The sequence below is a fragment of the Passer montanus genome, unplaced genomic scaffold (assembly GCF_014805655.1).
Source record: "Passer montanus isolate IOZ18808 unplaced genomic scaffold, ASM1480565v1 scaffold12, whole genome shotgun sequence".
Lineage (NCBI taxonomy): Eukaryota > Metazoa > Chordata > Aves > Passeriformes > Passeridae > Passer > Passer montanus.
Window position 1 is genome coordinate 12,509,940 of NW_024358722.1, and position 17,601 is coordinate 12,527,540.

General features: G+C 44.1%; 1 protein-coding gene across 1 annotated transcript; it reads right to left on the reverse strand.

Moving 5' to 3' along the window:
• Positions 1-11,620: 11,620 nt before the first annotated feature.
• On the reverse strand, positions 11,621-15,990 carry BATF3 (basic leucine zipper ATF-like transcription factor 3). Its single transcript, XM_039697771.1, has 3 exons — positions 15,845-15,990; positions 14,669-14,773; positions 11,621-12,248 (listed from the first exon to the last, which is right to left on the reverse strand). The coding sequence occupies exons 1-3, from the start codon at positions 15,956-15,958 to the stop codon at positions 12,063-12,065; spliced, it is 405 nt and encodes a 134-aa protein (XP_039553705.1). The 5' UTR covers positions 15,959-15,990; the 3' UTR covers positions 11,621-12,062.
• Positions 15,991-17,601: the final 1,611 nt, after the last annotated feature.

The following is a 17,601-nucleotide window of genomic DNA, read 5'->3' on the forward strand; positions in this document are numbered from 1 at the left end:
GGAAACTACAAGAAGCTCTCAGTTCCAAATGAGCTTATTCCATTTTATTGGTGCTGGCAAACCTTTCTGCAGAGTGGCACACAGATGGGCTGCCTATCCTGCCTGACTCATGGGATTCAAATGCAGTGTACATATTGTGATCACGCTACTGCAAAGGCTACTGAAATGAAATGCTATGAACAATTATGAAGGGTAACCTCTTACTGAGTATTGCAATTGCACTGACATAGAAAGTATTAGTATAGAGGTGAAAAGAGTTTATTACTTAATGTCTTCTCTTGAAGGCACAAATCTCTTTGAAAATAAAGCTCTGTGTGACATCTAGACGTTCACAACATACCCCAAGAACACATGACCACAAAAAATATTTCCATATATGAAATAAAGAAGTCATCATTCTAGTCACAAGAAAACTTCCAAATCTCCACCTTGCTTATTCCCAAAGGAAAGTGGAGAAGGAAATTAATTTTTTTATGTCATCACATCTGAATCAAAAAAGCTCCAGAGGAACATGGGCCATGAAGAAAATAGCTCTGACTAACCAGCTAGTTCAGCCTGGAGAAAAGAAGACTGAGGGGAGAGCTCATTGTGGTCTTCAACGTCCTCATGAGGGGAAGTGGAGGGGCAGGCATCAATCTCTCCACTCTCCTGACCAGTGACAGGACTCAAGAAAACTTGTCAGGGGAGGTTTAGGTTTGGTATCAGGATAAGGCTCTTCACCCAGAGGGTGTCTGGGCACTGGAACAGGCTCCCCAGGGAAGTGGTCACAGCACCAGCCTGACAGAGCTCAAGAAACCTTTGGACAATGCTCTCAGGCACATGGTGTGACTCTTGGGGTGTCCCGTGCAGGGCCAGGAGTTGGACTCTGTGATCTTGATGAGTCCCTTCCAGCCCAGGGTATCCAGTGCTCTGTGTCAAAGGGGTCAGTTCAGCAGATCAGTGACAGCACCATGGCTGCCCATCAGCACCCAAGAGCTCAGCTATTACTGAAGCATGTTAACAAGCCAGCTGAGGTATTTGTGCAGCTATCAAATGACAGATGATCTGTCCAGTTTATGTATACAAGTGTTGGATGCCAAATGAGGGTGAAGGGGTTCATAACACAATGTGTTCAGTAGCAAGCACGACCTCCTAATTCAAGGCATTCCCCAGCCTTTACTTCTGTCTCTCTGCCATAGCAATCTCCCCTCTCTCAGCTGTGCCATGTCTGTTGTTTGCCAAGTCATTCCAAACAGGACCAGGCAACTGTTGCTCAAAAAATGCTGGTTTATCATACAAGATTTCTTTTCAGCCATCTACGGTTCAATGACCAAATTTATTACACGGCCTCTAAACATTGTGCTGCCAACAGAGGGAGAGCAGCAATATGGGAGAAGGGTGGGAGAGAGAGGTTAAAACCTGCTTTAGTTGGGGTTGCCACCTGGAAAAGTGCATGTGCGCCTACTCTCTCGTTCAAAGGATTGAAATTCTAGCCTAGGTAGTTTTCAGACACAAACAAAGCTCATTTTTTCCTCTGGATGGCTGAAGTCTCTACCCTTTCTCTCCCTACTCTGAGTAGAAGCAGAGCATCTTGGCTGGAACCCTGGCAGAAAGGCATTCCCTGATGACAAATACCACTGGCCTGAGAGGTGGAGAGGACTAGGTTTCACCCTGACCTTTCTCACAAGATTAAAACCAAAACTTCTCACTCTTTGACTGCACCAGTAACAAACCACAAAAAAGCACACTGTGATGTCTTACCTTAAAGCCTCAGTGGCCTTTCAAGGGAACCAAGACATTTGAGTGAGAACTGAAGTGGGTTAGGCAGAGGTTTGTCCCTTTCTGTCAGTTCTGGTAATCAATGGGCAGAGGAGCAGAGCGACATCCATGCAGTCAAAACTGTGGCTGCTGCATTTACCAGAAGCTATTTCTCAGTGCTCTTACTCAGCTGGAATGTACCCCCATAAACACTGCTACTGAAATCAGTTTGTAAACTAGCTGTCATCCACACCCATTTTAAAACTGCTTTGTACTGCCAAGATGGCATAAAGGTGGGGTATAGGGAAACAAAGAAGGAGCGATGTTTCATTTTATTAGTTAAGTTGGTAGGACCACAGTTTTGAGAACAGCAAGGCAAATCATTCAAGCACTTAACAACATACGCAGCTGTTTGCAATTTCCCCCAAGATTTTGAGAAAATCTAGACTGCAATGTGAAGCTTCACAGCCTGAATATGGGTCTGTGCATGCATCTCTTTTGCCCTCACTGGGAGTATCAGCACACAATTAAATTAAAATATTTTAATTTGCTAACTGCAGTGCTGTAACAGTAATGCAAATCTTTTTTTGCAATTGAAGAAAGTCCACTTTCATGCCAAATATACATTAATTAAACTTGCCACATACAATTCCCTGAGTGGACTGAAGGTTGAAAAGAAGTCTGCTCCATTAAACTCCAGAGAATAACCTCAGAGAACTAATCCTGGGTTGCTAATTGAATGACATCAGAAAGCAGCCATCAGCCGTGTTCTGCCAATTTCCTAGACGCTGGAGAGCTTTGTCAAGAGTTGCATTAAATGATCTGTCATCAACTGGATATTAATCTCTCAGTATTTTATTACTCAGACCTAAACAGGGCCTTCTGGAGGGCATGAATTATTGGCAATGGAGGGCAGTAATTACAAAGTGAGGTATAGTGTAGAAAACATGACCAGTGAGTTTAAACGGTGTCTGGGGACTGTTTAATATTGTGCTGGCAAACATTGCATGCAATAAAACCATTTGAGAGAGAAGAGATATAATGCAGGAAATCCAGCCTCTAAACAACAAAAAGGAGCCCCAAAGCAGAAAATTACATTTTTTTGTTTCTCACATTAAGGTGTAACCTGCCAGGCTCTGCTGCTATAACAGAGCAGTAGGTTCTGACAATACCTCATGGATGTGACGAGTTTCTTGCATGTGCTGCAGGACTGGACACTTTTTTTAACATGTGGTAATTTCTATAAATGAGATTCCATATTCCATGGCCGGCCTTTTGGGTGCCGTGTGGCTGATGAGAATCTTGCTGAACCCAGTGGTGAAAGGGATCCAAGTAAAAGCAGAGGTAATTTGAGGAAATTTACACTATTTGTGCATAATATGGACGTGATTCTGTTATAGCTAAGAAAATATTTCAGTACAAAGAAAACAAAATCTCAATGAATTATTACAGTTGAAATATCACAACCTGAGCCAAGCATGAACAGACACTATATATTCTCAAGGGATGGTAAGGAAAAATAAATCAAAGCACACTCATACAGGGGATCAGCTGTCACAGGCAGGGCATATGGCTGATAAAAAGATAAGAGGCTTTGGAAAGCATCACTGAATTATTAGGAAGCCTCAGTCCATGAAACACAGAACCAGCCTGTCCAGTTTACACGATACAGCCTGATGCTCCCACAGCCATTGTTACTGAGTGAGAAAGCGTGAGTAAAAGCAGAGGAGTTTTGTTCAGGTGTATCAGGAAAGATCAGGAAAGTCCTGGACCATTTCCCTGAATTGCTACTCAGTGCAACAAACCCCCTGCCTTGAAGAACTTTTATTAGTAGGTAAAATGGGCAGATGGTACTGGGAAGAGATATATCTAACCTGCCAAATGACAAACAGAAATGTACCTTGCGAAGAACAGTGGGCCTAAATGAAGAACATTTGTTTATTAAACAGGAATTCAAAATGCACAGCATAAAAGAAAAAAAAAGTCAGTATTGTTAGGGAAAATAGAATGTTCCTGCACACAGAAAGTTAAGACTCTGTATATCGACTTGGGATAGATTTTTGTTTTCTTACTCACTGCTATTTTTAATTTACATTCAGTAGCTGAATCACTGCTCTTGAAATGTTACTGTTCCATATAAAACACTGTTTTGCTATAAAACAAGCAGCAGATGTGCAACAAGATTTTTATTAAGAAATATTGCTTATTAATAATTAAAAATACTAATTGATTAATGCAACAGTTTCATATCCTTGTGTTATCATTTGTGATAGTATATTCCTCAAATTTTTGAGATCAAACCAGGAAAATGACAGCTAGGAGTCTCTGCATATGCATCTGATATCAGACATTGAGATAAAAGTGAAATTGAAAACACATAATCTGTATTTTCTTTTGAATGTATACACCTGGTACTTAAAAAGTAAAATAATTTAATTTTACTGAACATTATAAAATGTGTAACTTGGTATCAAAGTTATTATCTACGAATGTATGTTGTTTTGTAAATTTGTAGTTGGAGGTGTACAGAAGAAAACCCCAAATAAATAATGATGGAAAATCAATTAGTGGAAACTGTGGGAATTTTTTTCATATTAATTAAGTGGAATGTTTGCAGCTTTGCAAAATATCAATCAAAATTACATAAAAAGCTGATATTCTAATAATTTAGAGTGAAAATGTTTTGATTACACAGTCTCTTAACACCATAGTAAAAATACAGGTGTGTTTGTATGTGAGTGGCATTCAGCATTTCTCATAAAAAGGCTGACTGGTTATGTAACTTTATTTTACAGCCCTCAATCACCCATATCCCCATTTATGCTCCTCTAGTTGAAGTGTGTCCACAGGAAGATCCTGTTCTTGCCGCAAGCTGCTCTGCGTGGGCTGACTTCACTGACTCTGATCTGAAACTCCAGACGGAAGAAGGGTGGAAGTACCAGCAGGACAAAGGTTCACACACAGGAAGGCTCCCTCAATGTTTTATTCACCTGGAAAACAGGAAAATACCTAAGTTGTGCTCAGTAATTTCCTCACCTGTATGATTAAAAAGACTGTTTCAAATTTGATTGCTCTTGGCTATTAATCAAGTCCTTAAACAGAGCTGATGAATCACCTACCCCTAGAAAAGGATGAGCAAGGGTGCTTAACCTCTCAGTGCACTGACAGGACAGGTCCTGAGTCCATACTTAGCAAACAAATGGGATGACCAGAATTTACAAGGGAAATTTCTAGCTTAGGTACTATTGTCATTTACTGTAAGAAATTAAAGAAGAAAAAAAAATTCATCTCTAGAGATTATTTACCTCACACCCAATAGTGCACTTGGAAATTACTGTACCCTAAAACAGCTCTGATAAGCAAAGATGAAACTCAAATAGCTAAAAGGGAACTAAAAGAGCTCTTGCTTAGTATCAAATCCTGTTTTAAAACTTTCTGCTCTTAAAGACATCCTGTTTATATATTTAATCAATGAACTGGATGTAAGACAAACAAAAATGGCCTGCAATCTTCTGTGAAATGCATATTTGCAGAGATGGAGTAACTCAGCTTTTAAAGTAAACAGCTAAACAGCTTGGGAATTTCCCCAGATTCCTGGTAGATTTTGTTTCTCTTTCTCTGTGAACAGTGTTCTAATTTTTTTCTTTTTTCTGGGAACATATCATGGTTCAGTGGTAGGCATTTAGAAAACTCCCTTTTTTTCCGCTCTTTCCTTACATGGATCTAATCAAAGAATTCAATTTGGTAAGAGACTGCCTCTGACAAAACCTTACATCTGACCTCCTGTGAAAATGAGTTCCTGGATAAAGAAATCTTAGGGGATTGCTTTGTTTGTTTTAAGATCTGCTTTCTTTTAAAGTTCAATTGCAAGCCTTCTCTAAAGAGAATAAGAACAGGAGGAAATATTTTGGACCAGCAGCATGCTCAGTTCATCCCAAAACTAAGTGGGCTTCATGCACACATGCCAATCCACAAAATTGCTCGTATGCATAATTTCTGCTGGAAGGCTTTCTGATGTCTTTCTTCTGACAGGTAGAAACTTCTTCACACATATAGCTCAAAAATAAGTACAGGTTATACCTATTTATTCTTCTACTAACACTACTACTTTTCTGTGACAGCCCTTATGTGATCTTTACTCTGATGTTATTACATAGAAAATGATCCCACCACTTTTCAGACTTTGTCTCTGAAAAAAAAAAAGATTCTTTATTCCCCTAACCCTCCTAGTAGCCTTCTCTGTATCTGTACTAGTTTTGGTTCACCTTTCTTTATCATGGTTGAGCAGAAATGTATGCAGTATTTCAGATGAGGTCTGGCCAGGCTCTCACATAATTACATTGATATTTCTCTCTTTAAGAACACAGATACACAAATAAAGAAATAATCCCGTCACTATGCATTTGAGTGCCTGTTTTCCCTTCTTTTTGCTCCACTGCATTGGTACCTCAGCATCAGTTGCTAATATGCTTTTGCTCATTCCTTCTGTTGGCATTTCCAACTCAAGAGCCTACACCTCGTGTCAGAAATTCTTGTGAATTGTTCTTTGAGTGTGTGACTGTACACTTGGCGTTGTGGCAGGACGCTAGATAATCTCATCTAGGTTCCCTTGTCCCCAGAAGGCTGGAGCAGATGATCTCTCAGGGTTCCTTCCAACACGGGCTGTCCCATGACTCTATGGTTCTATGAATAATGGCATTTCTATTCCCTTCTGCAAGGTCATGCAGTCTCTTTTGCAGAATATTTCAGTCTTCTTCTGTAGTAATGGTCCCTTTGTACCCAAAGTCTTCACCAAAGACACTAAACAAGAGAGGTCTGTGATCAGTCCTTGAGAATCTCCACTAATAAACAATTTCTTAGCCTAATAACTCACTTTTCAAAAATAAATTTTGCCATTTTCCTTCAGCTAATTCTACTTTTTGAATAGCTAGTCTTATTTTTCAATTCTTGCACAATTTCTCCAGCTGAAGCAATTGTATCTTAGATGGCATTGCATCAAATATTGAAGGAGTGTCTTGTTGCTTATTCCTTATTGTCAATTATTTACCTGAGACAGATAACAAATTGGTACTCTCAAGATTCAGTTTATAATGGGAAGAAAAATTTTAATAATCTGCTTATCCCAAGAGAGACTACTTACAACCCTTACTTAGAATTTCAAGAGTTTTGATGTTTTAATAATTTAGAATAATGAAAACATGACAATAAGCTCATTATGTGACAGTTAAAGGAGAAAGCTTTTCCACCTGACTGGAGATGTACCCACACTGTGTTCCAGGGGAATGGTCTGGGCAGACTTAATTGGACTGCAGCCAGATGGGTGTAAAAAGCTCTACCAGCAGACTGTAGAACTTTCTGAACACATACAATAAAAGCTCTCCTACAGCAAATTTAAAGCAAACACACGTTTTACAGATGTCATTTTCTCTTTGGCTCCATGAAGAAGCTGCTTCAGGAGGAGATAAGCTGTGACACTGGAGCACCGTAGTCACTCAGTATTGACTCCACAAATGAATATTTTTATTCTACACCAAGACCTTTGTGGTTTAGTTTTTCCACTTCTAAAGAGAACAGTAATGATTCCTTTGCAGCAGACCAAACTCATAATTAGCAGGAAACAGGTTATTTGCAAAAGCTATGCCAGATATTTTCACAATACATTTGATGTCATGATTTCAAAATTCTGCAGTGAGAAAAGATTCCTACTCTACCATTACAGGTTTTTTCCATAAGAGCTAAGAGTAGGAAAAAAATACCTGGATGAATGCCAGAAAGGGAGCATGCAATCCCAGGGATGATTGCTACTACAGTTTCTTTATTAAGAAGTACCCACTTCCAGAGAGCCTGGAGCTATTCTTGAGTTAAATATTACCCAAGTGAGTAAGCAAAGGACTGCGTGTCCTCTGAGGTAGCTGTAGGACCATTTCTACTTCCAGTGAAATCAACATAAATCCCACATTTCTGCAAAGAATGAAGCCAAATTCTTTCACTCCCTTATGGATGTGTGCCTGCACCACATGCTATGTGTACATGTAAGATGTTTCTCCAATGACCACTTGACAGTAACCCAGGGTTTACAAACAGAAAATTCCTACCCTCCTATAAAGAGAATAACATTTAGTCTTTGTGACAGAAAATAAACCCCCCACTTCCCCTGCTAATCAGACATGCTTCCTTTCTGTGACATAAATTATATCACTGCAGTGATGGGAAGAAGAGAACAGGGATTTTTTAATGATTGTTTTATCTATCACTTTCACTGACACAGAAATTCGAGACTGATTCAGATGGAAACCCCAAATGCCATGCAGCAAAGCATTCATCTCTGGACAGGAAACAGAATGGGTTTCATAGGCTACAGTAAAGGTTATGCCACCTTTAAGTACTTCTTAAAAGACTGCACAGACACCTTCCTTAATACTCGAGTGACAAAACAAGGCACACATCAAAGCCTTTAATCATATACAGGGTATACAAGTGCAATTTTTATATGGCCCTACAGATTAGCCTTGATCCTCTAAAACTGATTCCATTAAGGGATGTTGTCACCAAGCTATGTAGAAACAGAAGGATACAGGAAGAAAAAAAAAAAGTGGCATTTGAAATAATGAGACTGTAAAGACTAGTGCAAGTACCAAATGCAGATGAGATCAGGAGGCATTGCAGAAGGAGCACTTAAATTACAGTAAGTGGTACCAGGGCAAAGAACACAAAGTCTGTAGAGCAGGCTGGTTTAATTTTTTTTTTTAAGACATACTTTCAGTGAGACTGGATAAGTACATGAAGGCACTTATAAATGTTCACAGGCATGAATGTAAAATACCAGTGGGAAGAAGCAAGACTTTCTAATAAGCTCTCTTGAGGTATAACAATTGATATCTGTTACATGAGCAGTAATGGGAAGATTGACTTTGCCTTTCTGTTGATTTATTTAGCTTTGGAGGATAAAATTAACTTTTTAAAATCTAATAATTTTCAATCTTACCCAACTAAAACCAAAATAAATTAATAGATAAATAGCTGAATTGGATTCAGTCTGCTCCTTAAATAAATACTTTTGTCTGTAAGTTTGCAGTAAGCACTTTGCTTCTTCATTAGACTCATAGAAAATGCAAAAAAATAAATCCACACTGAATTGAAGGTTACAAACTGTAACCTTCACTATGAACCTAAGGGGCAAAATCCAGCTTTACTAGCAAACTTCATCTACATAATACATCCACAAATAAGACTGCAATTCACAGTGCACCCCACAAGAACCATGATCTGAATATAGAAAAGATCTTCCCTATTTACCTGCATCTGAAAATCACGTGGATGTGATACAGACCACATTTTTGTGGGGAACAAGTCAAGCCAACTGGAAACTTTTTGAAGCTACAGTACATCAAGTGGGATTTTAGCCATATATAGATATGAAACCTTTTTTTTTGATGGTGTAACACTGCTGCAAAAGGAGAGGTTTGGATCTGAAAAAGAATTTTCTGTTGCTTCCTTAACAAATGGGCTTTTTCCTTTCTGTTCTCCTTTCTGGTTCCCTATTCATGTAAAAATTATCCCAGGCTCCAGGACACACTTTCTGTTCTGAAGGTTCCTGTAAATCAATATCCTTACAAAAAGCTCCTGCAAAAAGCATAATCGCTGCATGTGTAAGGACACATAAGCCTGTGGTTTAGCAGCTCATGGTCTTTGTCAGCTCATGATTCAGCTATCACATTAATTCTATAAATATATCAGAATGTTGGACTTAAGTGGCTTGGGATGCTAATTTTGCTCACTTCTTTTACTTGAGGCTCCCAGCTGCCTTTGAACATTACTCACACAATATACTGATTGGTGAAGTGCCTTAGTGCCTCTATCAAATAGAAGAATGATGCAAAAGGCCCTTTGGAAATATTCCTGGGAAAAAAAGTGAAGCAAGAGATGGAGGAAGAAGCAACCCATGCCCTACTGTTACTAATGGACATGATGCACAGGAAGAGCTGGAGCTGTACCCTGAGGCTGTGGGAAAAAAGTGGGGACAGTGAGGGCTCCCACAGGGCTCCCAGCCCTTCCAAGGAAGAGCTACATATTCTTGGACTTAGGTTGTTGTCTGCATCACACATTATTGAGAATTCTGCTGTCTTCCCCTGTACACTCTGCATAGACATTGTATAATTCGTAAAGCAATGAACTGCGGTGCAGACACCATGGATTAAAACTTTAACTGCAGAACAAGAACAGTGCTTTCTGATGGGGAGTCTGCCACAGAACTTGGATATGACACCAAGTGATAAGCTGGAGTGAGTTTCTAGACAGATGTTTAGAAGAATAAATGTGTAAGGAGGAGGATTTTACACAGGGCACTAGATTTCTACTTCTGGAAGAGAGCATCTGTGGAACAAGTCTTTAGAAGGATTCTGCTGGGATGAACTGTCTTGGACTAGCTGATCTTTCCTCCCATTTTTGAGGGCCCAGAGGGCTCCATATGTGAGACCAGCTTTGTACAGTCCTGACCTCAATATGAAACATTCCCTCTCTCCCTTCATCCTAAATTATGACAGATTTTCCCAGAGTGAATGTTGTTCATTTCCACCATGCTACTCCTTCTCCATTACATCTCTACTCTGCCCAAATTACACAGTGGCATCCAGTGCCCGAGGCAATGTGGGTGTGTGGATGAATATTCATAAGATAGCTTCCATTCTTAAGGGTGACACACAGAACAGTTTCAAGGACATTACCCAAAATGCAAATCTTGAACTGTACTGAGACTTTTGTTTTCCTAGGGAGGGACTGCTGCAGATTCTCTCTGTGGGATGACTCAGTTCTTATGGGACCATAAGGAACTTTGAAGACAGCATTTAGGCTGCAGATGCAAATTCTGGAAACTCTCTTGGGAACAACCTAACAAATAATATAAAGAAGCCATCTGGAGTTTCTAGCCTAAGAAAATGGTATAAGAGGGCCCTTTAGAAGGCAGAGTTGACTAAATGGTTTCCCAAATTCTGTCTTGGCAGAGATCAGCAGTGCACCACTCTACCAAAGAAACAAACAAAAAAAAAGTTTACAAAAAACTAAATTCAGACATTTCAGATCATATTCTGCTGATAAATACTGTGATCCTGGTGAGGGGAGAAATTAATCCCATGAGTTCAATTTAAAAAAAAATCCAATGCTGAAGTGAGAGAGTTGGCAATGGGGAGGAAATTTTTATTATCCAAAGGTGCTCTTTGTGAAATACTGTGAGAAAAAGACTCATTGCTGGATCCCAAGCCACAGCATCCACATTTCAAGAGGCTGACACTGTTAGGAATCTTCAGAGAAAGTAAACACATTTTTCTGTGTATTTCTCAATAACATTGCAATCATACTTCCTTTTTGTAACTAAAAAGAAAAATAAACAGAATGTTTTTCTTTCAAGCAATTATCAAACACCTTCAGTGTAGATATAGAACAAAATGCTTAGCAAAACTCAATCCACAGACATAATCTTCCAGAGGCAACAAGCAAGATGAAAGAAGGATGAAGACACTTGTTCTTTTTCCAGTGGGTGCATTAAAAGAGTAAATTTTAGAATCTGCTTTTTAAAACAATGTTTAAAACCATCAAACTCTGTTTGCTTTTCTTCCACACAGAGCAGACAATCATCATCAGAAAATGATCAAGCTGTATTTTAGGATATAAAACACTCCAAGGACTAATGCCAGCAGGATTGATGATTTGGAATATTAAAGACTAAGAAAACTCTTTTGTTACACACACCTCAAAAGAGGAATCACTGAAAAGGAGATAAGTAAATAATAGAACAACTAACAGGAAGACTAGCATTAGACTTTGGCATCGACCAGCAAATGAAAAGCAGAGATGCTATAAAGATTATTGAAGAAGGTGGAGAACATTATGGAGATGAGACATCACTTTTATTAACCAAACCTGTTCAGAGAGACAAAACCCAGCAGCCAGATCATGACATGCATGGGTGACAAGTGACAAAGGGTTACTGGCAGTGGATGTGTGGGAGAAAGGCATCCCAGTCTGAGGTCGGTACTTTTCCCTGTCTACACTCCATCATTCCATAGTGGGCTGCACGGCACTTTGACATTTCCAAAGGCAAAACCTTGGCTTGAAGAGTCTATCAAGTAAAAAGCTGCTGTTCAAACTGTCTTTTTTTCCATACTGGTGTTTTCCTGAGATTTAGAAGACTGTAACAATTCAATGTGGAGTAAAGCTGTGTGGTTGAGTCCAGCCCTATTCAATGTAAGAACTGCACACTAGGCAGTTCTTGAAACCTCCTGTTAATGGCACTTTCCCACATCACATTGAGAGGTGATTGAGGAGAGCACTCATCTTGGTAGGCAGCTGGCAAGTGCATCAGGCCTTGGTATGGTCACAAAGTTCATGGTGCAGTGCAATAGTGGACAGATCTTTTCATGATCCTTCAACACTTCACTCAAGTGTTTCATTTCATCTGTTAGCTTTCCGATTTCTCTTTTCAGGGAGGTATTTTCTTGCTCAAGAGACTCATATTCCTGGAAGGAGGGGAAAGAAAAAAACCAACAACTTACAGTCAAAACATTCCTTTCAGTGCTTCCACCTTGAGTGCATTCACATAACAGTAGAAAAACAGTGTGGTTTCTTACTACAACTTACAAAGTGCTGAGGAAAGGCAGACCCAGCCTGGGTGCTGGAACAGGGCAAGTGCTTTACCACCTGTGCCCTGATCACACTGCAATTCCTTTCACGGCCCTGAAGACCAGGAGGTGCTACTTGCCCTCAGAGTCTCCCAGGAGCCCAGGGCTGCAGGCATGGAGGGTTGCGTCCCCATGGTGGCCTCTTCCACTCTGGGCTGCCTCTGATGGGAAGGGCCAAAATGGACTCTGCACGGTGAGATCAGAGAAAATGAAAGCACTGAGTGCTGAGAAGTGCTGGGAAAACCCGGTGCCTGGAGCTGCTGGTGAGAGAAAGGCAGCCCCTGCCCCAGGGCAGTGCCAGGAAAAGCCATTTATCCAGGCTAGCACAGCATGTCCAGTGCTTTCCTCCAACCCTGGCAGACAGAGCTTGTAGCCACCTACTCAGAAGCCCGAGAACTCAGGAGGAGGGAAGCATCATGCCAGCCTGAGGGCCAGACTCATTTTGTCACCAGAAGGCCAGACCACTGCCTTTGGTTATCTCTGACCTGTCTACTTTTAAGCTAAAGCTTCTCTGGCAATAAATAAGCTGCTGTTAACTGCAGAGGAATTTTGAGTTGCTCTGCAGCATCCATGTGACGGATGCAAGACTCCTGCATCACATTTTTTGATAACTGTGTGTCTCAAGTGTCCCTGCTTCTAAGCCTTCCCACCCTGAAGAGCAGAGAGCTAGAGGTTCAGAGCCAGGCCACTGAAAACCTGCAGATGGATGTCTTGCTGCTGGCCCAAGGCTCAACATTCACCCAGTCTGTCTCACCTCCCTGGGAAAGCTTCAGAGCAAACTTCAAAGCCTGCACGTGCCTTAAAAGGCAGCAGGGAGAGCTCCTCATGCAGTGTTCTTCTGGGCAGCCTGGCACTGCCTCTGCTCCCCTTTGCTGCAGAACTTTGGGCTCCTTGTCCTCCCTCACACCCTTGAGCCACCTCTCACAGAGTAAAACAGGCACAGTCCTCCTAACACAGCATTGGAACCAAACTCCAGCCAAGTTGCCCGACCCCCACTGTCATTCTGCTCATCTCTTGTTGCCCCAAACCCCGTGGTCCTGGGTTTTGGAATAAATGTTGTTGTCCCATTGCTCTGTTTCATTTTCAGAGGTGAAACTGTCACATTGTTCTTGCTAAGAACGAATGTCTATTCAACCAGATCTGCCTAGAGCTGGCAAAACCTGTGTGCCTCAAAATGAAAATCCCCAGCACGAGGAATATCCTCAAGTTCAAGAGGAACATCAGAGAGGCTGCAGGATGCCACAGGGCCCAAAAATTATTCCACAAAAGCCAGAGGTTACCCGTTTTCAGAACTACCCTGCACCTGGCTTTCTCAGGCGCTGACTCAGAGGAGATCTGGGAAAAACCAAGCCCAAAACTCCCCACATTGTCCCTCTTAGTCTCTGCTAACTGCTGGCAGATCCTTCCACAGTGAGAAAGAAAAAAGCCTGTGATGAACCTTCAGAGCTGAGCAACTGACTCAGCCACAGTGGCAGTGTGCTGCAAAACTGTCACTTACCCCAAAAGCTGACTCCTGGCTACAGGAGCACTGTAGTGTGAGGCAACATCCAAAACCAGAGAAAAGGGATCCCTGTCCTCCAGTATTTGCACTGGGGACACAAGAAAAGCACACCACATTGTGATATTAAGAGCTTCTGGAAGATTTTCAAAACTGTTACTTTTCAAAGCATACAAGGGTAACAGCTAGCCAGGCCGAGCTCTCACACTTGCAGGTTCCCAAGTTCCTAAGAAACCTTTTCAGCTGGGTATGTCTGGGAACCCCATTGCTGAGTGGCAATGCTGACACCACAGCTCTAGAACTGATTTAAGCCAGCATTGCCAGTGCATGGCCCCCTCTCCTTCCATCACCTTCTACCTTGTAAGACAGCAAGAATTCATCCACTGTCACAGCAAACGTGACAAGCTTAACACTAATACAGAAGAAAATGGTTCTGGTTGAGCCCAAAGGAGCCCTGTGATCCCATTCTTTGGGTGGTCACAGGAAGAGCAAAAGGGGGAGGATGAGGCATGGGCAGGACCATGTCTCTCTCTTCCTAGCAGTGTCACTGAAGGCAGAGCTGCACTGTCCAAGAGCAGCATCAGTGTCTGGGAGTTCCCAGCCAGGCATCCCACAGCACACCCTCTGTGCCTCACATCCACAGCTCTCTGAGCAGGATTATGTGAAGATAGGCCCATGCCTGCTTAAGAATTCCTGTTTATTGTAAAGTCCCGTGCTTGGTACCCAAGCCATGCCTGCAAAGCACCAAGTACCCATTCACCTCGTGAAGTTTATCTGCTTTCTGAGTTTGCTTCTTCCGGCTCCTCTGGGCAGCAACTCGATTTTTTTCTCTCCTCCTTACTTTCCTGTCATCTTCTTCACGACTCTGGAAGACATCAGCCAGAAACACTTTGCTAGTTTGCAAGGTGCACATAGAAGATGACCGAAGTCGGGTGTGTAACTTTCTGAGAACGAACACTTCCAGTTTTACAGCGCTGATCCTCGGTCTCCCAGAGAGCGCAAGATCTCTGCAAAGAGCAGCGCATCCCTCTCCCCCACTGCACAGGCGGACCCGAAGCGGAGGGGTGGAAGCCGGCAGGCTGCCCGGGGGATGCAGTGCTCAGCAGGGGCACCGCTACCGATGGGGGAAGCTGGGTACCCGAGCGGGGACCGGCGCTCCCGCTCTGCCCGGCGGGCAGCACTTGACACCTGCCTCGCTGCAGCGCGGCCGACGGGGCGGAGGTGCGAGCAGCGTGGAGGAAAGCCCTGCTCCCCTCCCGGCTGCCCGCGCCTCGGGAAAAGCCGCTGCCCGCGCCGTGCCCCGGCGCTCTCCGGCCGGCGCCGGCGGCTCGCCCGCGCTCCCACCTGGGAAGAGCCAGCACGGCGGCCGCCTCCCGGGAAAAGAAGGGCCGAAACCCAGGGGCAGCGGGTATCCCCGGCGCGGCGCTGCCCGGCGTGACTCAGCCCCATGTGCCCGCTCTCCGGCCCGCCGCCCGGTCCCTACCTGCTGGCCGCCCTCGGCCGCCGCGCCCCGGGACAGCGCGCTGGCCGCCGGCGGGCCGGGGCCGGGACGCGCCGCCCCGGGCCGGGGGTGCCGCAGCCAGGTGCCGGAGCGGCCCGGGCGGAGCCGCCGCCCACATAGCCGTCACATGGCGCCCGCCTGCACCGGGAACCCGGGACCACCCGGCCGCCCCATCCCGCGGGGACCGCCCCCCGGGACCGCCGGCTCTCGTCAGCCGCCGGGAGCCGGGGAAAGTCCGGGTCACGGCGCTGCCGGGCAGGAGCTGCCTGAAAATCCCCCCGGAGAGCCCCAGCCCCGGGCGCCGGATGGGTTCGACGCCCCTCCGGGAGGCCCGAGTCGCTCTTTCGCCTGCAGAAATAAACTCCCCGCAGTTTCTCTCCTCTCCAGGCTGCCCCCGGGAGCCGGCCTCGCCCCCGTGTGTCTCCCGCCGCTCACCTCCGGCCGCTCCTGCACGCCGCGCTCCTCTGACATCGGCTCTCTGGAGCGGCGGCAGCTCCGCATGGGGGACAGCCAGCTCAGCCCGGGATCGTGGGTGTGAGGACACGGCATCCGTGCTGGGATAAAGCGATTTTCACTTTCGCTACTCACCCTGTTCCTTTAAATAATAAGGAAATGCGACAGACTTCTTGTAAAGGCAAAGCCAGACAAAGACTGCTGGAAATATAGTTGCTGCAGACAAAAATCTTTCTCTTCTACTATTCTGTGAAGAGTATCTTAACAGAACACTGTTTCTTTTACCTCTTGGAACACCTTCCTGCATTTTAATTCCACAGTTACCTTGGCCTTATGCTCTGAAAGGGGGTGTTTGCACTGACAGCTACTTCAACGTCCTTGCTCTTCTTGCAAAAGGATTTGTACCCTCCTGGCTGTGCTCGACTCACAAAGGTGAACACACGACCATGTGAGGAGGGTATGTGCCTCCAAACTGCAGGGCAGTCGGTCATAAAGCCCCAGAGATCTCAAGAAATCAGATACTTCCCTATTTTTCTGGTTTCCTCAGCAGCTTGAGTCATCCAGGTTAGATGAAGTTAAAGAGCTGGCAAACTGAGTAAATATAGACTATCCTTCCAGGAAGATCTGGCTAACAGTTCATGCTAAAGGTGAGGGAACCATGTTCCCTGGAGTCCAAGAGTCAAACCAACGCCTGTGCTCTGCCACATGTTTCCTGGTAGGCTCTGGGACTGTGACTAAAAGACTTGAGCATGACTTCCTTGGTTTGAAGTGCTTCTTCCCAGCTGTTCCACCTCAAAGCAGCTTGTGTCTCAACCCTACAGGCTATCCATGCATTTATTTGCTTTTGCACTTTTCAAAGAGCTTCTCCAACCCTGGAGGACTGAGTCCCTCTGAGTCTTCCCACCCTATCAGCCATGGGAAGGTGGCTGGTGACCACAGCTGGGAAGCACACTCTTGCCAATATACCCTGACCTAATGTGCAGCCCCAGACTGTGCTGGGTCTCCCAAGCATCTCACAGAGCATCCCCTGCTTTCTTCAAAAGCAGCCTTGCTTCTTTCTCCCTTTGCCATCTAATGTGCCAAGAGCAGGATGCTCACCAAGGGCGGCTCATGGAGGCAGCAGTAAGGTGTGGGTTCAGAGCTGTTCTCCAGAGGAGGGAGTCCAAACCAGCACCTCCTGGAAAGCAGCCCAGGCCACCAGGCAGACAGCTATTAGAGGGTGAATTGCTCTCAACTGCTCCTTTGAAAGAGCCTAATCTTGCATTAACTACACCTCATGCAGTACACCAGGGCAGGAACGGAGACTTAGTTGGAACAGTTGCTTAAAAAGAGAGCTCTGGGATCTTGCTGCCTTTGTAGCTTAAGTTCAGTTGAAATAGGACTAGAAGCCAGTATTTTCACAGGCTCAGGGACCAGGTACATTCTCTGGCCATGAACCATGTGGATAAAACACCTCAACAGTCCGCTGGAGTGATCTGTGGGAAAGAAAGTCCCCTTCCACAGAGGGACTTTGAACTCCACGCTCCAGGAACAATGCTGCTGCAAGTGGCACCTGCACCAGCTACGTGTCAGCATCAAATCATGAGCAGCTCACCAAGAATTTATTAGTCCTGAATAAATATCCACTTCACTGAATAATTCCCAGCAGCTGCAGAATAAGGTTTCCAGGCTAACACAAGCATGGGACAAGCCAGGGGACAGTCCCCTTGAGCCTGAATAGTCTGTTCAGAACAAATGAC

What these genes read in the sequence shown, in the direction of transcription:
- BATF3 (XM_039697771.1), bottom strand. Translation starts at nt 15,958, where the DNA reads ATGCCGTGTCCTCACACCCACGATCCCGGGCTGAGCTGGCTGTCCCCC. An exon ending in GCGTGCAGGAGCGGCCGGAG is followed by an intron (nt 14,774 to 15,844) that starts GTGAGCGGCGGG and finishes GATGTCTTCCAG; the next exon opens with AGTCGTGAAGAAGATGACAG. An exon ending in AAGCAGATAAACTTCACGAG is followed by an intron (nt 12,249 to 14,668) that starts GTGAATGGGTAC and finishes CCCTCCTTCCAG; the next exon opens with GAATATGAGTCTCTTGAGCA.